This window comes from Erigeron canadensis, chromosome 9, assembly GCF_010389155.1.
Source record: "Erigeron canadensis isolate Cc75 chromosome 9, C_canadensis_v1, whole genome shotgun sequence".
Lineage (NCBI taxonomy): Eukaryota > Viridiplantae > Streptophyta > Magnoliopsida > Asterales > Asteraceae > Erigeron > Erigeron canadensis.
The window spans coordinates 29,397,475-29,414,867 of record NC_057769.1 but is presented as its reverse complement, the minus strand read 5'-3'; the positions used below and the strand labels follow the sequence as shown (position 1 = coordinate 29,414,867).

Here is a 17,393-nt window from a genome sequence, read left to right as displayed (position 1 = left end):
ATTTTAGCATTCAAATAACTTATCGATATTAATATCAAAACATTTTTTTTTAATACCCTAGTGATTAAATATATAAATTTAAATTTCTAAATAAATAAATTGATTTTTTTGTAACCATTAATCATTAGACAGTTAATATTGATCATATATTATACAGCAATATGTGTACATAATATATTAGATATTTATTATATTTTAGTTTTCGTCCCCCTAAATGAGTTGCTCAAGTTTCGTCACTGTAGTAAAGGTAAAAAAAATTAATAAAGAGGAGTTGATCGGCAATGCATTCTAGATCATTTTAAAGAAGAAATGACATTCACTTACACAGCTATTGTATTCTTGAATTATCAACCCTTGGCCCACTAACCTAGTTCAGTCGGATCCCAGGTTGGTCATTTAGTTAACATACCAATTTGCAAAACTAAAAATATTTTAAATTAATCTAATAGGTTGACCCGTCCACCGATTTATCTGAAACCAGCCCGTCAACCATAAAACTTGTCAACCTAACCACCCACTTGACCTATACAACCTTAAACAAACCTGCTTATTTTGAACTAACCCACAACTCATTTCACCTGAAACCAACATGCTAACACACCAAACTGCCATTCCATTTGACTTGTTCACCAAAACCAACTCACCTATCAGGTAACCTTTATTTGATTAGGTTCGTAGGTTGTGTTCAGGTTAGCGGGATATGAGTACTTTTAACCCGTCAACCTGTTAATTGAAACTCAACTTAATTTCCAGCCGAATAAAATACCCAATGAAAGTTTACCATAATATGAGGCTATGAGCAATAACTTGATACTTTTTTTGTCCCAATTTAGATTTCATGTTTGACTTTTTAAAATCTTTGTTTTCCAATTACAACTTCAAATACTTCTAATTGCTCTATACTCTTTAATAAAAAAAATCTAGTCCTTTTCCTTTTATAAAAAGATCGACGTGATAATTCTATTATAAACCTATAATACCCATAAAATAACTAAACTTATTCCTTTTACATTAATTACTTTTAAATTAATAATAATCACACTACTACTGTTGTCGCCATCACCGTTGTCTCTGCAACCGCTATTGTCGCCGCCATCGCCGCCACCATTGTTACCACTTGTTGTTGCTTACATCACACCGTCGCCGCAACCACCGCCATACCGTTGCCAGCCACTTCAATCAATTTTTTACCTTTTACATCAATTACTTTTACATTATTAACTACACCACCATTGTTGCCACCATCGTCACCACGATCACCCGGTGCCGCCGCTGCAACGGGCACCCCCACTACCCATCGTCGGCACCACTACATCATTGATGCTACCACCATCATTGTGACAAAAATGGGGCCATACATCTAGTAATATTTAATGAAAACTATACCAATGAAAATACATTTAAAATTTATTTTTAATTATATATTTTGTATCTAATATTATATAACACAAGAAAAAATTATTTAGGATTAAATCTGGAACGACCAACTAAAAACTCACGTAATAGGGAGAATGTTACTTATTAAAATTCTATATAAGTACGTAATGATTATCTAAATCACGATGCAATTTTCGGTTTAACATACTTACATATAAAATACTCACAATCACAACACCAACTTTTTGCTTGAAACGTCTAAACCAAAAATACAAAATAACTATTCAATTTGAAATTCTGTTGATATAAAAATCATGTTTAAGTTTAATATGACTAGACATATTTACATAAATGATGTCCTTCACTAATTACCTCAGTGGTTGGACACTCAGACTTTTGTCCAAGAGGTCACAGATTCAAACTTTCGTCCTGTGATTATCCGCCAAGATTTTGTCCTGACTTTCGTGGAGGTTTTACCGGGTGGGGCGGGCGGCGGAAGGGATCGGGTAGGTCCACGGCATCCAACCCATTACCCGTGATCCAGCCTTTGTTGTTCTAAACAAAATATTTACATAAATGATTCTTAATTAATTATCCTTTACCACCAGAAAATGTTTTAGTTAGAGGTTTTTAATTAATATTAAAAGTTAATTTAATAGTATTAAATGCCATTTTAGTAGTTGCTATAGTGAAAGATAAAAGAATTGAGATGCAACTATTGAATCCATGAGATCTAAACTCGAGAATGCAGCTGTTGGGCCCAAGCAATGGGCTTTCCCCTGGAACAGTTTTGCACCCCTCAAGATCAACATGCCGGCATGGCGTATTGAGATGCAACGTATACCCACGATTGATCGTCTTTTACAAAGGAATATCAATGTCCTTTCACTCTTTGCTCCTTATGTAACTCTCAAAATGAAAACACTGAACACCTCTTCATTCACTGTCCCTTTACAAAATCATTATGGGTCTTTCTTCAATCTTGCCGTCGGCTGCCTATTCAAACACCCGAAAACCTTCACGAACTCATGGAATATCATAAGACAATTTACACAAACCCCGACAAACAGAAACTCGTCCATCTAGTCATTCTTAGTTTCTGATGGATAATTTGGAAGAGTAGGAACGACCATATTTTTTCCAACAAATCGCCCTCCCTTCGTTTTGCCATTAAGGAACTAAAAGGGTTAAATTTTCTTTAGTTGAATAATAGAGCAACCTCTGAATCAATTAGTTGGGCCCATTGGAACTGTTTCAATTTTTAATCTCTGTAATACTCTTTTTAGTTCCCCGCAATTGTATGTTCTTCTAGCTTCTTGCTAGATTTCATATAAATAAAATATCTGATTAATGTTCAAAAAAAAAAAAATTACTCTGTAAAGGATTACCATAATTAGAAAGAAAATAAGTTGACTTTAATTTGGATGACCAAGATTTAAAAGATTATGATTTTAGATGGTTAGGATCAAAAGTTTTCAAGAATTTTTTCTCTAAGCTCTACCGACAATATATATATATATATATATATATATATATATATATATATATATATATATAATTATCTCCACTATTTTAATTACACTACCTCTCTATTAACTATTAAAATAACTACACTGATCATCAGTCACATTTACTTCAATAGTATATAATACTTGTCGTCATCATCACATGTCGTCACCGTCACCACTGCATTACCCCTGTCGCATCGTGCGGACAACATGCTGGTATAAGAAAAATTAATACTTTTTTTTATAAAAAAAAATTTCAAGAAAACAAAAATCACAGTTTTTAATTTTTATTTAAAAAATTTAAAAATATATTTTTATTGTTTTCACTTTTCATTATTTAAATTTTAAAATCCTAATTTCTCGCTTTTTTTCAATTTTGATATGGGTTTACTTTTGTTAATTACACCCATCTTTCCTTTACACGGATTGACATTGTTTTTTTAAATTTTGGTAAGTACTATAATTTTTCTATTTAATCTTTTATGGTTTTCATTGAAATTTGTTTAAGAAAATAACAAACTTTTTTTTTTGTCATAATTATCACGTAAACGGTAAAACGGATTGACATTGTTTTTTAATATATATACGGTACAAGTCAATATTAGTTACGTGTGGTAAATTTATCACTTGTGGTGGTACAATTATCGCTTCTTTTATATAAATTTTAAAAGGTAAAAAAAAAGTTATGTAATGTTTTCGATAACTTTAAGCGCGCGTTTGGTTCACATAATGTATTTGGAAGTAATGAAATCTATTAAAGGAATTGAAATTTGAAGTAACGTTTTTACTTTTTTTGAAATTCAAGTGATGAATTCCTTCCGACATCCCCAAAAATTGAAGATTCCATTAAATCTTTACATTACATTCCAACGAAATGAGATTTCGCCATTTTTGAACAACCAAACACACTAATAAATAAAATTCAATTTGAATTAACCAAACGCAACATAAGCCTATAAGCTTCCATTACTAGTAACATTAAAATATTGTTTGGGTAAATGCATTTTGAAGGGAGGTTTTTCTCGGTATGGTTCATTCATTAAATCTCAATGGATTCACATATGGCTTTACACATCATATCGATGCGATAATGCTTCGGTTGAATGGAAACAAAATAAAATATCTCCTTTGCTCAAAATAAAAAAGGAAATGCTTTACGAAACAAATCTTTTTGATAATTAATGTACAGTTTGTAGAAATATAACATGATTCAATTCGTAATATACACGTACCGTGAGATCCAGAGGAACCTGTAAAGGCATTAAACATGTTTGTCATTGATTTCGGGTTCCCAAAATAAGATGATTGATTTAGGATGGAGTAATGAATTCGATTCTTATATGGACGAATTATATGATATAGGGGCTGTGAATTTCGTTGTGATTAACCCTTAATTAGGGTTAATTACTCTCTATATATATAAGGAGAGTATTTTCATATTAAGTCCCTCTGGTGTTTAATTCGTGCCTCATTAGTCCTCTCAAGTCCAATCACCTAATGGGAAACCCTATAATATGTCTTTAAGAGTAAATACGTCCATCGAATATTTACTTAGACATAGGGATTTCATTATCGTCAATTATCATATCAAGAATGACACATGATCAGTGACGGTCACACTAACGTAGTTCCAACACAGTTTCGATGATACTGATACATAGACAATATCGCAATCATAATCTTTTTCTTGCAAAGAAAGGTTACTCTTTAATTAATTACTTGGTATATATTTCATTTCATACACTAAATCATCGATCATAAAAATTTCAAAATTCCTCTCTCCCAAAGCCTAGTTTGATCGGAAATCCATGGCTTCCTTGCTCTCTTTCAATCCCCTGATAAGACCCATTGTCATGTTTCGTCCTACGGTCGGATCATCTTCTCGTTTTTATAAAAGCCTATGCCGTCTTGATGAGTTTAGTTGCAAGTTAAAGCAATCAACCGACTGCACATCAAATATCACTAATCATGTCACTGGTATGTTTTCTGATACGTGTTTTTGGGTTTTTCTTTTTATATGGCAAAATGCACTTCTATCGATAAAACTAACGAGAAGCGAAGAATTACAATGCAACCGATCTGTGTTTTAATTTGGTCAGTAACAAAGTGTGTTAACAAAATATTATAAATTATTCAATAACTGTTTGATTTTTTAATATCTATTATGATTAGGAAATCTTCTTAATTAATCATCCTAATAATTCTCCTAATAAATAAAATTATGAAATGCGTAAATCCAAAGGAAGAAATCGATGATAAAATATAGTACGTACATTCAAATTTTTGAATTAATTAAGAAGGTTATTAAATTAAAGTTTACGAGGATATATCACTTATCTTATGATTATCATTATGATTAATAGAGGCATTTTGTGCACGAATCTGGCCTGTACATTAAAGTCGCGTTGGATGATTTAGCGGTGTGATTTATATCGCTAGTAGTAATTATTCTCTGTTTTAATTTATAATTATAATATAATTATTTTTTGACGTGAAGTTTAATTTTATTGTTGTTTTTCGATCTTTCATATTACATGTTATTTTCTTCATACGGTATCAACTATACATGTAAATAAGAAACAAAAAAAGTTCTATATTTTATTGTATTAAAACACAATTCCTCCAATCACTTATCAACCAATTACAACTTACTAGATTTTTTAGAGTTGACTTTCTTTTTTCAATTCTTAATTTAATTTACAACATATTGTTTTTCATCACAAAATAATTATACTTTTTACCTAATAATTTTGATAGAATAAACAAATAATAATAGCTAATATATATATATATATATGATAGAATAATTACTAATATTTATCTAATAGAATAATTTGAATACAATAAATAAATAATAATAGCTAATTTATATTCGATAAAATAATTGTTAATATTTATCCAATAGAATAATAACTGATATATATATATCAATTGACTTTAATTTAATCTTTTTTGTTTTCTATCACAAATTTACACTTTTTACTCAATAATTTTAATATAATAAATAGATAATTGTAGCTGATATATCTGATAGAATAAAAACTAATATTTTATATATGGGTATCAAATACAATAATAACTAATATATATCTAATAATATGTTTTAGCATATAGATATATTTTTCATCTAAAGATAATATATTATTTTCAATAGTATAAAACTAGAATGTAATACACCATGTATAACAATAAAGCAAATAAAATGATAGTCTATAATAATTTTTTAATGTTCATATATCACTAAAGTCATAATTTATAACTTTGATGGACATATAATAATTTATAATATTCAAATATCGCTAAATATATCACAGTTACAACTTCAATGAACATATTATTAAAAAATATTTCAATATAAAACTCAAAATGTTGATATACAAATAAAGTTTTTATTACTCAAATCTTTTAATATATTAAAATATAGTTGCTCTAATAACTTATTTACCAATCACAACTTTTAATTTCTTAAAGTTGACTTTTGTTTTTAATTTTGACTTTAATCTACACCTTTTTGTTTTACGTCACAAATTTATAGTTAATATATATTCAGTAAAATAATAGCCAATATTTTTCCATAAAATAATAACTAATATATATCTAATTGAATAATAACTAATATATATCCAATAGTATCTTTTATCGTGTAAACATAAAACTAATTAATTAAGAATAAATAAAAGTTAATGTAAATATAATAAGACTTTAAGAGTAAACAACTTCGGATAACATATTTTTAAAAAATATTTCAATATAAAACTCAAACTATTGATACATAGATCAAATTTTTATTACTCGAAATAGTATATTAAATTTGAAACTATAATAAATTAACATCTAATATTGATAATGCTTGTAAGCTCCGTGTATTAGACCCGTGTCCAACACTGGACACGAAGATTAGAATATTATCAATATTTGATCTTCATACATTTAAGTCATAAAAGCTTATAAGTTTGAAGATATACGGTTCCAAGTGTTATACGTTGCAAGTTGTAGTACATAATCACAAGTTCGTTAGTGTCATTATTAGCTCAGACATATCGATGAAATAGTTTGTCGTAGTCATTCCACAAAGCACATGCATCAATAATTCTTCTATTATAAAATATTTTAAAACCAGTTGTACTCATAATGTGATATTATTATGAAAGCTAATTAATAATTAAAATATAAACATACTTGTGATCATGTACTTGATATTCAAGTATATGTCATTGATCATGATGCAGACCCAAAACACGAATAAATTTATTTTGAATCACCTGTGTTATGATAATTAGATAGTAATTACCTTTTTGATTGAGAGATAGAATGAATTATAAATGTAGTTCATATTGATTTGTATTTAGTATTAAGTAATCATCTGTTGTAAATCTTGTGATCGTCCAATGTTCAGTGATTCCTATTGCGTTTAGGAAAAAGATGTTGTATCGTCATTTGTTATTGTATTCAAGATAGGTATCTAAAGTTCATATTGTGTTTTCATTAAATATTAAATATTAATATTTATAATTTATAAAAATCTGATTTAATATATTATTAAACTGGATTATTAATATTGTATTGAGATACCAATGTAAGACATTTATAGATATCAGTTTATAATAATTTATTATAAGTTAATATTTATCTTTAGTCATGTAATCGACATTGATAGTTATATGTGTAACTCTATATTTATAATTATATATATATATAAGTCAAGAAAAGTAAAAATTGAAAATTTAAGAAAATCGAAAGATGTGATTACGCGGATTGTTTATAACATTTTAAAGACAAGATAAATTAATTAAATATATAAATTTAAATGTAAAAACAAATTTATAAAGTATACTTTTAGAACATTGAACACATATATTATATTTAAATATAATATAAGTTTGCCTAAATATTAATTATTCGTGCATTGGTCCAAGGTTTAAATAATATTAGTGTTTAGAGGTTTAGAAAATATTATTATTATTAATATTGTATAATAATGTTAACACATGCCGTAATATAATTTACGTTTTTTTAATTTCCATCATCAATTTACAACTTTAATCTTTTTTTAAATAATAATTTTATTGAATAAAAATACATAAAAGACAAAACTCAGGTTTATCCCAAATATTCAACTAATTAAATAACAAAAATATATTTTTTTAATAAATAAAAAACCAATTTTATTTACAATAAGTCTTCATCCAACAATAATTATAACTTATTCAAGTTATTTATCATTTTAACTTATCAAATTATCAACGACTATATACATGTTAGGTCCAGATTTACTGGACTCGCTCTAGACGTAACTACTGGAGCCCTCTGAAGATTTGTCCAGAAATTATGTGAAGACCAGTGAACAACTTACTTGTACAGGAATCTGGATTCCACCAGATTCGTTCACTGGACTTCACTCCAGTCAAGATCTTTCCTCTAAAGAACATTCTCACTGAAGTCGGAGACTGAAGTCTGAAGAAAGAAGTCTGACAAATAGCGGAGCTCACTGGAAGACTTACTAGATCTCCTGACTGGAGTCCTTGTCAGTGTTCTAGACCTTACAAGTCTGAACACTGATTACGAGGAATTGACTTTATGCCTTTACATGCCTTTACCCGGACAATCCTTTTGTCCTTTGTTAAAAGCCTTACACGCATGTAAAGGTGGTTGGTTAATTAGAAGACAAGTCACTATCATGTGACTTTATTCTTGTATTTTAATCAATGCATTTAAGGAATTAAAGTAATTTCCTTAATTGCATGTAACCATATTTGTATGGCAAAAAGAATATTATAAATATTCTTTTTGCCTATAAATACCAAGTCACTTCCTCGTCCAAATCACATACTTTTGCAATTTGATGCCTTTGCTCAAATACTCTCGATCTAAACAGTTATACTTCACAACTTTAAGTATTTCGATCAAAGAGTTTATTTAGCAAAGTTAGATCACTTGTAATTCATAGGTTGTTTAGATACTTACTTTGTAATATCTTGTTCCGCAACAACCTTGTATTTTATTTAACATCAATAAATAAAATACACTTGAAAATTACATTGTGTCTCACCATTCACTTACTTGCTTATCTTTATATTGCTTAAGTACGTATTACGTTTTATATATTCTTGCATTTATATTTATCGTAATACTAGTGCAATCTAGTGCTTACTTGACGTTTCATACTAGTCCTATCTAGTGATTACTTGACTTGTTATTCTACACTTGTGGGTTAAACTATCGAGTGAGGGACTTTACAATACATTAAAAGAATAATAAATCTAACTGATAACAACTGTATAATCTTAGACTTTCATGAAAAACAAATTCCATAGCAAACACTACAAGAATTTTAGAAAAATAGTTACAACAGCAAGCGTTAACATGATATTGACAAAAGAACAAGTTAAACGTTTTCGTCATTGTTCTAGTAGTAAATTTCTCTATTTTGGTTTTCATTACATTATTTCTATTTGAATTTTTTGGTTTGTTATTTCATAACTTTAATTACATTCTTGAATTCATTGTTTTGTTCTTTTACAGCTTTTTTTTATTACATATATTTAAGTTTATCATTAATATGTCATAAACAATCCGTGTATTTGATACGGGTCTATATCAACAGTATATTAAATTTCAAACTATAATAAATTAACATTTAATACTAATAAATCTGTAAGCCCCGTGCATTAAACACGAGTCTAAAATCCAAGTATGATATGATATGGTGTGGTCAGTGGCGGATCCTATAAAATTAGGATGGTGGAGGCAAAAAGTTTTACCTAAAAATAGCGATAATTAGAGCAAAATAAGATGTTAACCAGCCTTAAAATCAACAACTCTTGGCACCCTAAATCTCCAACAAAACAGCCTTTCTATAGCTATTAAAAGCATCAATTAAATCAATATACAAACAACATCAAAATACTACCTAGTTTCGGCTAAAAATAGCATAAACTTAACATAAAAACCATTAGCAAAAATAAATTTCGTTAAACTGAGAGAAACAAATTACAAATTAGAATTGTCTTTCACTTGAAGTCGTCTTTTGAAAGTGTTTAATGACTTTTTCATTCATAAGATTGGCCGGTGTTTCTTTTTTCTTCCACACAAATTAAACATGAGTTCAAGACCATATCACATAAATGAGTTGAAAAATAAAAAATTCACAATTGGAAATTTATACAAAATCTCAAAATATAAACAATATTTTGTTGAATTTTCCCTATTACAACGTTTATAAATCATATTGAAAATTGGGGATAATCTTCTTGCCTTTTAAAAACTTCCATCAAAAGCTAAGCTTAAACAATGAATACAAGTTTTTATTTAATCAGTAAACTCATAATATCTATTTAAAAATACCCCCATCGTTTTATTTAATCATACGGCGTTATTTTTCCCAAAGCGTAGGGTTTATTTCAATTTTTGGGCTCATGTGTTGGGTTCATTAAGCTTTTTGGGTTGTGGTCTATTAGCCATCTTGGATTCATCCTTACCAAATAACGTATAGAAATTAGTAGTATTGCACTAAGTGGGCTGGGTTCATCATCCCCCACCTCTACTAAGCTGGATCTGCCCCTGGGTGTGGTATAATAAATAGGATATCTTGCAATGTAATAACCTTTTGATTTGTAAACCGCTTTCCCCTTTATTTATATCTACCTATAGTGTGTCTCACACTTGCTATATTGCAGATCGATCGATGGCTACCTCATTTGCTAAACTCGTTGCCTCTAATCCTCTCAAGCCCAGATCTATCGCCTTGTTCCGTCCTGTAGCAAGAATACCTTCTCGTTTCTGCAGCACTAAAACGAATATCGATCAAGTGAATAACAATCTAACGCTAGAAGGCAGATGGCAAGAGGATACTTTCCATTGTATCCAAGATATATACAAGAGTTCGTGCATGCAATATATCTCAACATAACATTTATATTTGGTTGTTTGTGTTCTTTTATTATAATTTTTTTTCTTTTCTTTATTACATGTCATGATCATTTCAGGGCCTTTTTGTTCTCGACTCTCAGCAACTAGGAATTTGGCGCGTTTGCTAAACCAGCTGGATGCGGAAATCCATGCTTATCCAGCCTGTGAATGTCTTAGGTGGGATGTGATGGAGGATGCTAAAGCCCTCTACCTAATCCGCGATATGTCTGATACTACCGGTACAATAGAGCCGGGGGAATATACTAATTTTAATTATGACGCTGGTATGTATCATTTAACTTTATTCCTTCTTTTTCTTTTTCTTTTCACCTTTAATTAGTAGTAGTAAATAACATTTTGAATTATTATGTTTAGATTTATAAGTTGGTAAATGTATGGTAATGTAAATGTCTTTTAGGAAAGACAAAAAGAAGAAAAAATGATTTCTAGTTGGCTCTTTGATTTAGCAAATGATTAATCCTCTGATACTTATACCGTCATTATTAATTTATACAACGCAAAAACTAATTCTAGACCTTTTCAGCGTTAGATTTACACTCCATTTATACCATGACATATTCCCACAAAATACAAACTAAATTGTAAACCTTTTTAGCGATATAACTATTTAATAATTTTACCTATTTGATAGTTTTAGTTATTTATCTATACTGTATTATAAAGCACATTTTCTCTAAATTTTCAACATTGAACTTGAAATTTTCAATATTGATTTTAAGTATTTCTCCAAAATACTCTTCATATCTATTCTATATTTATCTAAAATAACTATAATACCATTTCTCTTTCTTCAAATCTCAACCAATCATCTTTTTTCTCTCTCCTTCATAAATCATTTATTCCTCCAATTCATTCAAAATCTTTTATCTCAAAAACCGTATATCGATAAATTATAAAAATTGTATAGGTGTTCTTTAAATTTCATGCTCTTTCATTAGAGATGTCATTCAATATATTTTTGACAAATTTTTAAATCCGAGGGCGGAGCCTCTACGGCTAAGGCATTTGACTATCATACTCTATGACATATCAACTCCTATAACCTATCATACTCTATGACCTAGGTATCACCCCACCATCTCACCGTCGTAACGCGTGGGTACTTGCTCTCGTGGTTTTTAAAAAGTAAGATTTTTAAATGTAAAGTTAATAAGACACATGTCAACATTTAAATAAACTGGTACTTTTCAATTAAAGAATGTCTTAATCGTGTTTCAAATAAAGTTTAACAAATATTTTAACAGATATGAAACCAAATAACCTAAGGTGATTTCTATAAAATAATTATAAACTAAGTATATTATTATTGACTGATAATAAAATCTCAAATAATTTACGTTTTAAAAATGCCAAGAATCGAAATTTTTTATGCTGATTATAGCCATACATTACAAAATAAAATAAAGAAAATTTGAAAATACCAAAAATATATATAACTACAATATTTCCCGCGTGATACGCTGATTAAACATATTATGTTGTTATTATGACTTATAATATAATTAATAAGAATAAATAGGAAATGTTGAAATTTGATGATATTTTAAAAAGGGTTTTATATCAAATCTTATTAGTAAGATATGCATGGTGATTATATGTTTTTATGACGGTATAAAATTAAATGTAGATATAACCTGTTAAAATTTTTATATATTGATACATAATGACATTCTAAATTTTTATAATATCATAATCTAACAAACAGAGATAAAATTTGTTGAAAATAGTGATTTTGCCATTTTTCAATATATTTTATTATTATTATAGGCACTGTATACATTATCCTTTATCAAATATTATAAGATATTAATGATATAAAACTAAATACTTATAACAGATATTTATTACGTTATATGATGAAAATCCTATATAAATTCATCATTTAATAAAATGTACGACATAAAACAAAAGGAAGTAGAATAATGTAAAAAAAATTCAAATGATTGTTTTTAAAAAGTATAGCTAAAGATATAGTAGAAATTTTTTCCATAATTATATCATTAAAATAAATAGTTTTTATGATTACAAAATGTAAGGATTATTTTCCATAATTAATGACCATATTTAAACAAGTGGAAAAAGGTATATGACATCATCATATTGATCAAATATATCTAATGAAAACTTATACTTTGGCTAATGGTCTAAACTTCTTCATTTTAGAAAAAAATGGTTTTTTTTATATACTTTGAGAGATATTTAAAGTGGCTAAACATAACCTTTTATTCTAATAACTATAATTTAAAATTATCTTTTGGTGAAATATAAAAGAAAGCTAATTAAATTGAATAACTATTTATACATAGGAGTGATAATCAAATTTGATGTATATATTGAAAATTTCCCAACAAACTTAATTATATATAAAATAAATGTAAGTATCTTGAATGAAAAAGTGTAAAAACTTTGAATAAGATACTTTTTTTAGTTATATATAAAATAAACGCTGATAATCAAATCTGAAATACATTTTTAGTTAATTAGAATAAGATAATGTTTATGTGAAAACTTTTTAAATTAAAAGAAACCTTGAAGATAGTCTATTTTTTGACTTACAAATCCATACTTTTTATTATAGATCAAAGTTGTAGTACACATTTAGACACTAGTTCTCAAACTTGCAATAAAAACATATTCAAACTTCAAATGAGGTCGATATGAAACACTAATAATAAGTGTCTTCATTAATAAAAGTCTTCACTAATAGAAATTTTTCACCTTTGGGTCTTCAAGTCTGCAACTAGTCTTTATTCTTCGATCCTCAAAGTTGTAGTACACATTCAAAAAATTGATAACAAAAGTCTTCATTAACAAACAATAACAATAAACGTCTTCAACTCTTCAATAATTAAAATAAACGTCTTTGCTATTAAAAGTCTTCAACTATATTCAATCTTTATTCTTGAAGTCTTCATTAAACATCTTCATGTCTTCAATCATCATCATCCAAGTTCATTATCTTCGGAACTAGCTTCACGCGAAGCTTAATCAAGAGAGCAATTTCTTCATCTGAAAGTGATATTGCAATACCTTGTTCCACCTCGACATTGTGTAGTTCTTGCTCAATGTCTATTTAACCTTCAAAAGACGATGTGTCTTGAATACGTTCGGCCGCATCTAAGTGTTCCTTTAAGCAAATGCACATCTCCAATGATATCGACGCGAGTCTTGTTCTTCGTATAGTTGGTACCCTACCGCTAAGAGAAAAAGCGGATTCCAAAGATACAGTAGAACTTTGGGTACTTATTAAATATCTAGCCATGGTGGATAGAATGGGAAATTGAGATTCTCTTACTTTCCACTAACCCAATATATCAAAAGAATTAAGCTCATCTACTCCCAAGGTGGCCAAAAAAATCAGTTTGGTTATCTCTCTCATATTCCCACTAGATGCATCGTCTTCACCCTATCTCAACTCATTAAAAAAGTTAGTTAATAAGTTTGAGTTTCAAGAAGGTGTAAAATATGATGATGAAGACGAAATTGAACCAACATTACCAGCATGTTTAGCAAAATAACATTGAAATAAATCTTTAAAAATCTTTTTAAACTCATTATTTGCTTATGATGTATGAAATGGGACCAACACTTATTTTTTCAATAAATAGTTCCACCTCACTAATGTTCAAACATGGGTCTAATGGGACGGAACAAGCAAAAGTAGGTGGTATTTCCTTAAAAGACTTAGCAAATTTCTTTTTCATGGAATTTATCATTTCTTTTTTAATACAAACCACCGTTCCATTGAAATTCACCATTTTATCACTCAAACAAATAAATTTATTTTAGCACCAAATTAATAAGACCTGGGATAATACACATCCGATAACAAAGTTGTTGCATCTTTAAAGATTTTGAAAAAGGTCGGTTATTTATTCAATAATAGTCCAATTTTCCACCAAATATGGTTTAACCTTATGCTTTTCTGCAAACATATCATGAAAAACTTGTAAAGTATCTCTTTGACGTAAACTACACATAAACATTTTATAGGTGGAATTTCATCTTGTGAGCACATCCCAATTAGGGGTCAAAAACTTATTATCCGTTTCCTTACACAATCTCATATATTGTTTATATCTAGTTCCACCCCATTATTATTTCTTGCAACATTCTTTTAAATTTGGTTTATGCATGACTCACCTCCCACACCGCCAATCCACTTTGGACAATCAAGTTTATTATATGAGCTACACATGGACCATGATAAAATAAAAATAAAAAACACCCTCAATAGCGGATTGTATTTTAGATTTTTAGTATTAGTTTTTCTACGACACTAGTGTTACTCGCGTTAAGGAAGAAACTTTTTCTTTTAGTTTAAACTTTTTTCTTACATCATTCAACATAACAAATAAGTTTTGAGCCGTGTGAGTAACACGACTTGCTTGAGTATATCGAGGTTGAAGTGCGGTTTAAATGACTTAAGTGGTTGAACGACAATGCATCTTGAATCACGAATTGTGCAAATTGTTGATGACACACCTCCGCCGAGTATGTAAAAATAGTCTCATGGGCGTACAAATGTATATTACACTTTTTACATCGCGCCCCTCTTGTAAGATCTTCATACTCCACCAAGTCGAAATTAGACCAAACATTCGGTGCTCCATCCGTAGCTAACACTCGAACGACCGTTTTACATGGTTCATTCGAATAAGGACCGACACCGGTGGAAGCTTATGAATTTTGTGTTGCTATGTTAAAGTGCGCGATTTTAGTGTTTGTGCATGATTCTGGAGTGTATGGAAGATCTTTTATTGTTGTAATCGGGTCCAACCCGATTCTAACGGCCATAGACACCGACCGGTTACTAACCGATCGGATATATGGAACCCTAACCAGGTTGGGTAAAACCTGGTTGTTGACCGGGTTTGGATTTGGTTTTTGATGATTTCTAATGAACTTGTCAAACCAAAAATGAAATTTGCATGATCTTCAACCAATCATATTTCTATTATTTATATATAAAATATATATTTTAATTATCAATTATATTTATGTATGTGTGTAGAAATAATGATTAATTTTATGTTTTTACATGTTACAGGGCGATCAGACGTCTTTGGTTGCGTGCGTGTGTATGATTGGACATATTTGATTCGTATCGTTGTAGGACAAAAAGGCCCAACTCCTGGGATCACTTATGGAGGGTTCTTGATCTGCATTGAGTTACCGGAAAATGTTTTTGTGCACCAATATAAAGTTAGAACTATGAATGTGATGAATGGGGTATTGAAGATAACTATCCCTAAACAAGAAGATAAGTGGATCCACACAATCAAAACAAAAATAGATATATTTCGTCCGTTATAGATGGTGTCTGAAGTATCATTGACATGACCTGGAGCACGTGAGGTGTTAATGGAGATGAGATAATGTTCGTAAATTACAGTATCAAACATAAATCTATCCACATATAAATAATCTTAGTGAAGTTATTGAACCATATTGATCAACCATTTGTTTTTGAACAGGGACAATTTATGCCTATTACATAATAATAGTAAGTTAGTGTTATATCTCTATCTCTTATACATACATAATAAAAAAAATGTTAATTCATAATTAGTGAAGTCTATACCATGAAATGGGGTTTAAGTTTAGATTAGAGTTATTAGATCAAAATGAAGATGTCATATATTTTTTTAAAACTATTTTAGATAGAATTTTAATTCATATTAATATTAATATTAATTAATGTATAATTAATCATATTAACTAAATTTGATATTTTTGATATTTATATTGTTGGTTTACATATAATCCGATCCCTAATAATAATATAATTAAAACATTTGGGTCTTACATTACATGTGGCATGGAAGGTTTATGATTAGATCATGTGTCTCGTACTCTCATTTAGTGAGATGTTAAGAAAAGTAACTTCTAATGTCAACCTTCACGGGTTTTGATTCCCAATTATACCATCTTCAATGGTGTATGTGGGAGGTTGAGATGTACACAACCTTACCCCTACCAAAAGTAGAGAGACTGATTCCGTCTTCAATGGAGAGGCTGCTTCCGGTTGAGTTACTAGTCGACAACTATGGATATTATATGTATATGTGTTTATTAATGTATATATGTATTTAATTTTAGGTTTGAAGTGAAAGAAAAACGGGAAATAAGAATCAAGTTTTGGTCCTTTATGTTTTGAAAAGTACCAAAATACTCTCACTTGGGAGGTATGTGAGGATTTTAACAGAGTAAAAATAACAGTCGTGAACTTTAAGGACCAAACACGAACTTTATCCTTCTATAAAAGACTGACAATGAGGTTATTATTGAACCACATAGATGAAACGTGATTTTTTGAGTAAACCATAAGGACTATTTATGTCGATAACTCAAATTTATTTTAATACTAAATAAATATATTTTTTTAACATTAAACCATGATTTTAATATATATATATATACATTATTATCATGATCATCTCTCTTTTCATCATCTTTTTCATTTTCTTCATATTCATATTCATTCTCATTTTTCCTTTTTAACTTCAAATATTATTAGGCATAACAAAACCAACTCTAAACCCGTTATCTATAAAAACTCGCCCATTTATGCTTTCT

General features: G+C 28.9%; 1 protein-coding gene across 1 annotated transcript; it reads left to right on the top strand.

The window, feature by feature from the left end:
- Window positions 1–4,846: 4,846 nt before the first annotated feature.
- Window positions 4,847–16,325, top strand: LOC122584013. Its single transcript, XM_043756378.1, has 4 exons — window positions 4,847–4,862; window positions 10,562–10,765; window positions 10,871–11,077; window positions 15,865–16,325. The coding sequence occupies exons 2-4, from the start codon at window positions 10,570–10,572 to the stop codon at window positions 16,128–16,130; spliced, it is 669 nt and encodes a 222-aa protein (XP_043612313.1). The 5' UTR covers window positions 4,847–4,862; window positions 10,562–10,569; the 3' UTR covers window positions 16,131–16,325.
- Window positions 16,326–17,393: the final 1,068 nt, after the last annotated feature.

Excerpts from the sequence above, each read along its gene's own strand:
- LOC122584013 (XM_043756378.1), top strand. The coding sequence starts at position 10,570 with ATGGCTACCTCATTTGCTAAACTCGTTGCCTCTAATCCTCTCAAGCCC. Across the intron at positions 10,766-10,870 it reads TATCCAAGATATATACAAGA|GGCCTTTTTGTTCTCGACTC; the intron begins GTTCGTGCATGC and ends TGATCATTTCAG. Across the intron at positions 11,078-15,864 it reads TAATTTTAATTATGACGCTG|GGCGATCAGACGTCTTTGGT; the intron begins GTATGTATCATT and ends TACATGTTACAG.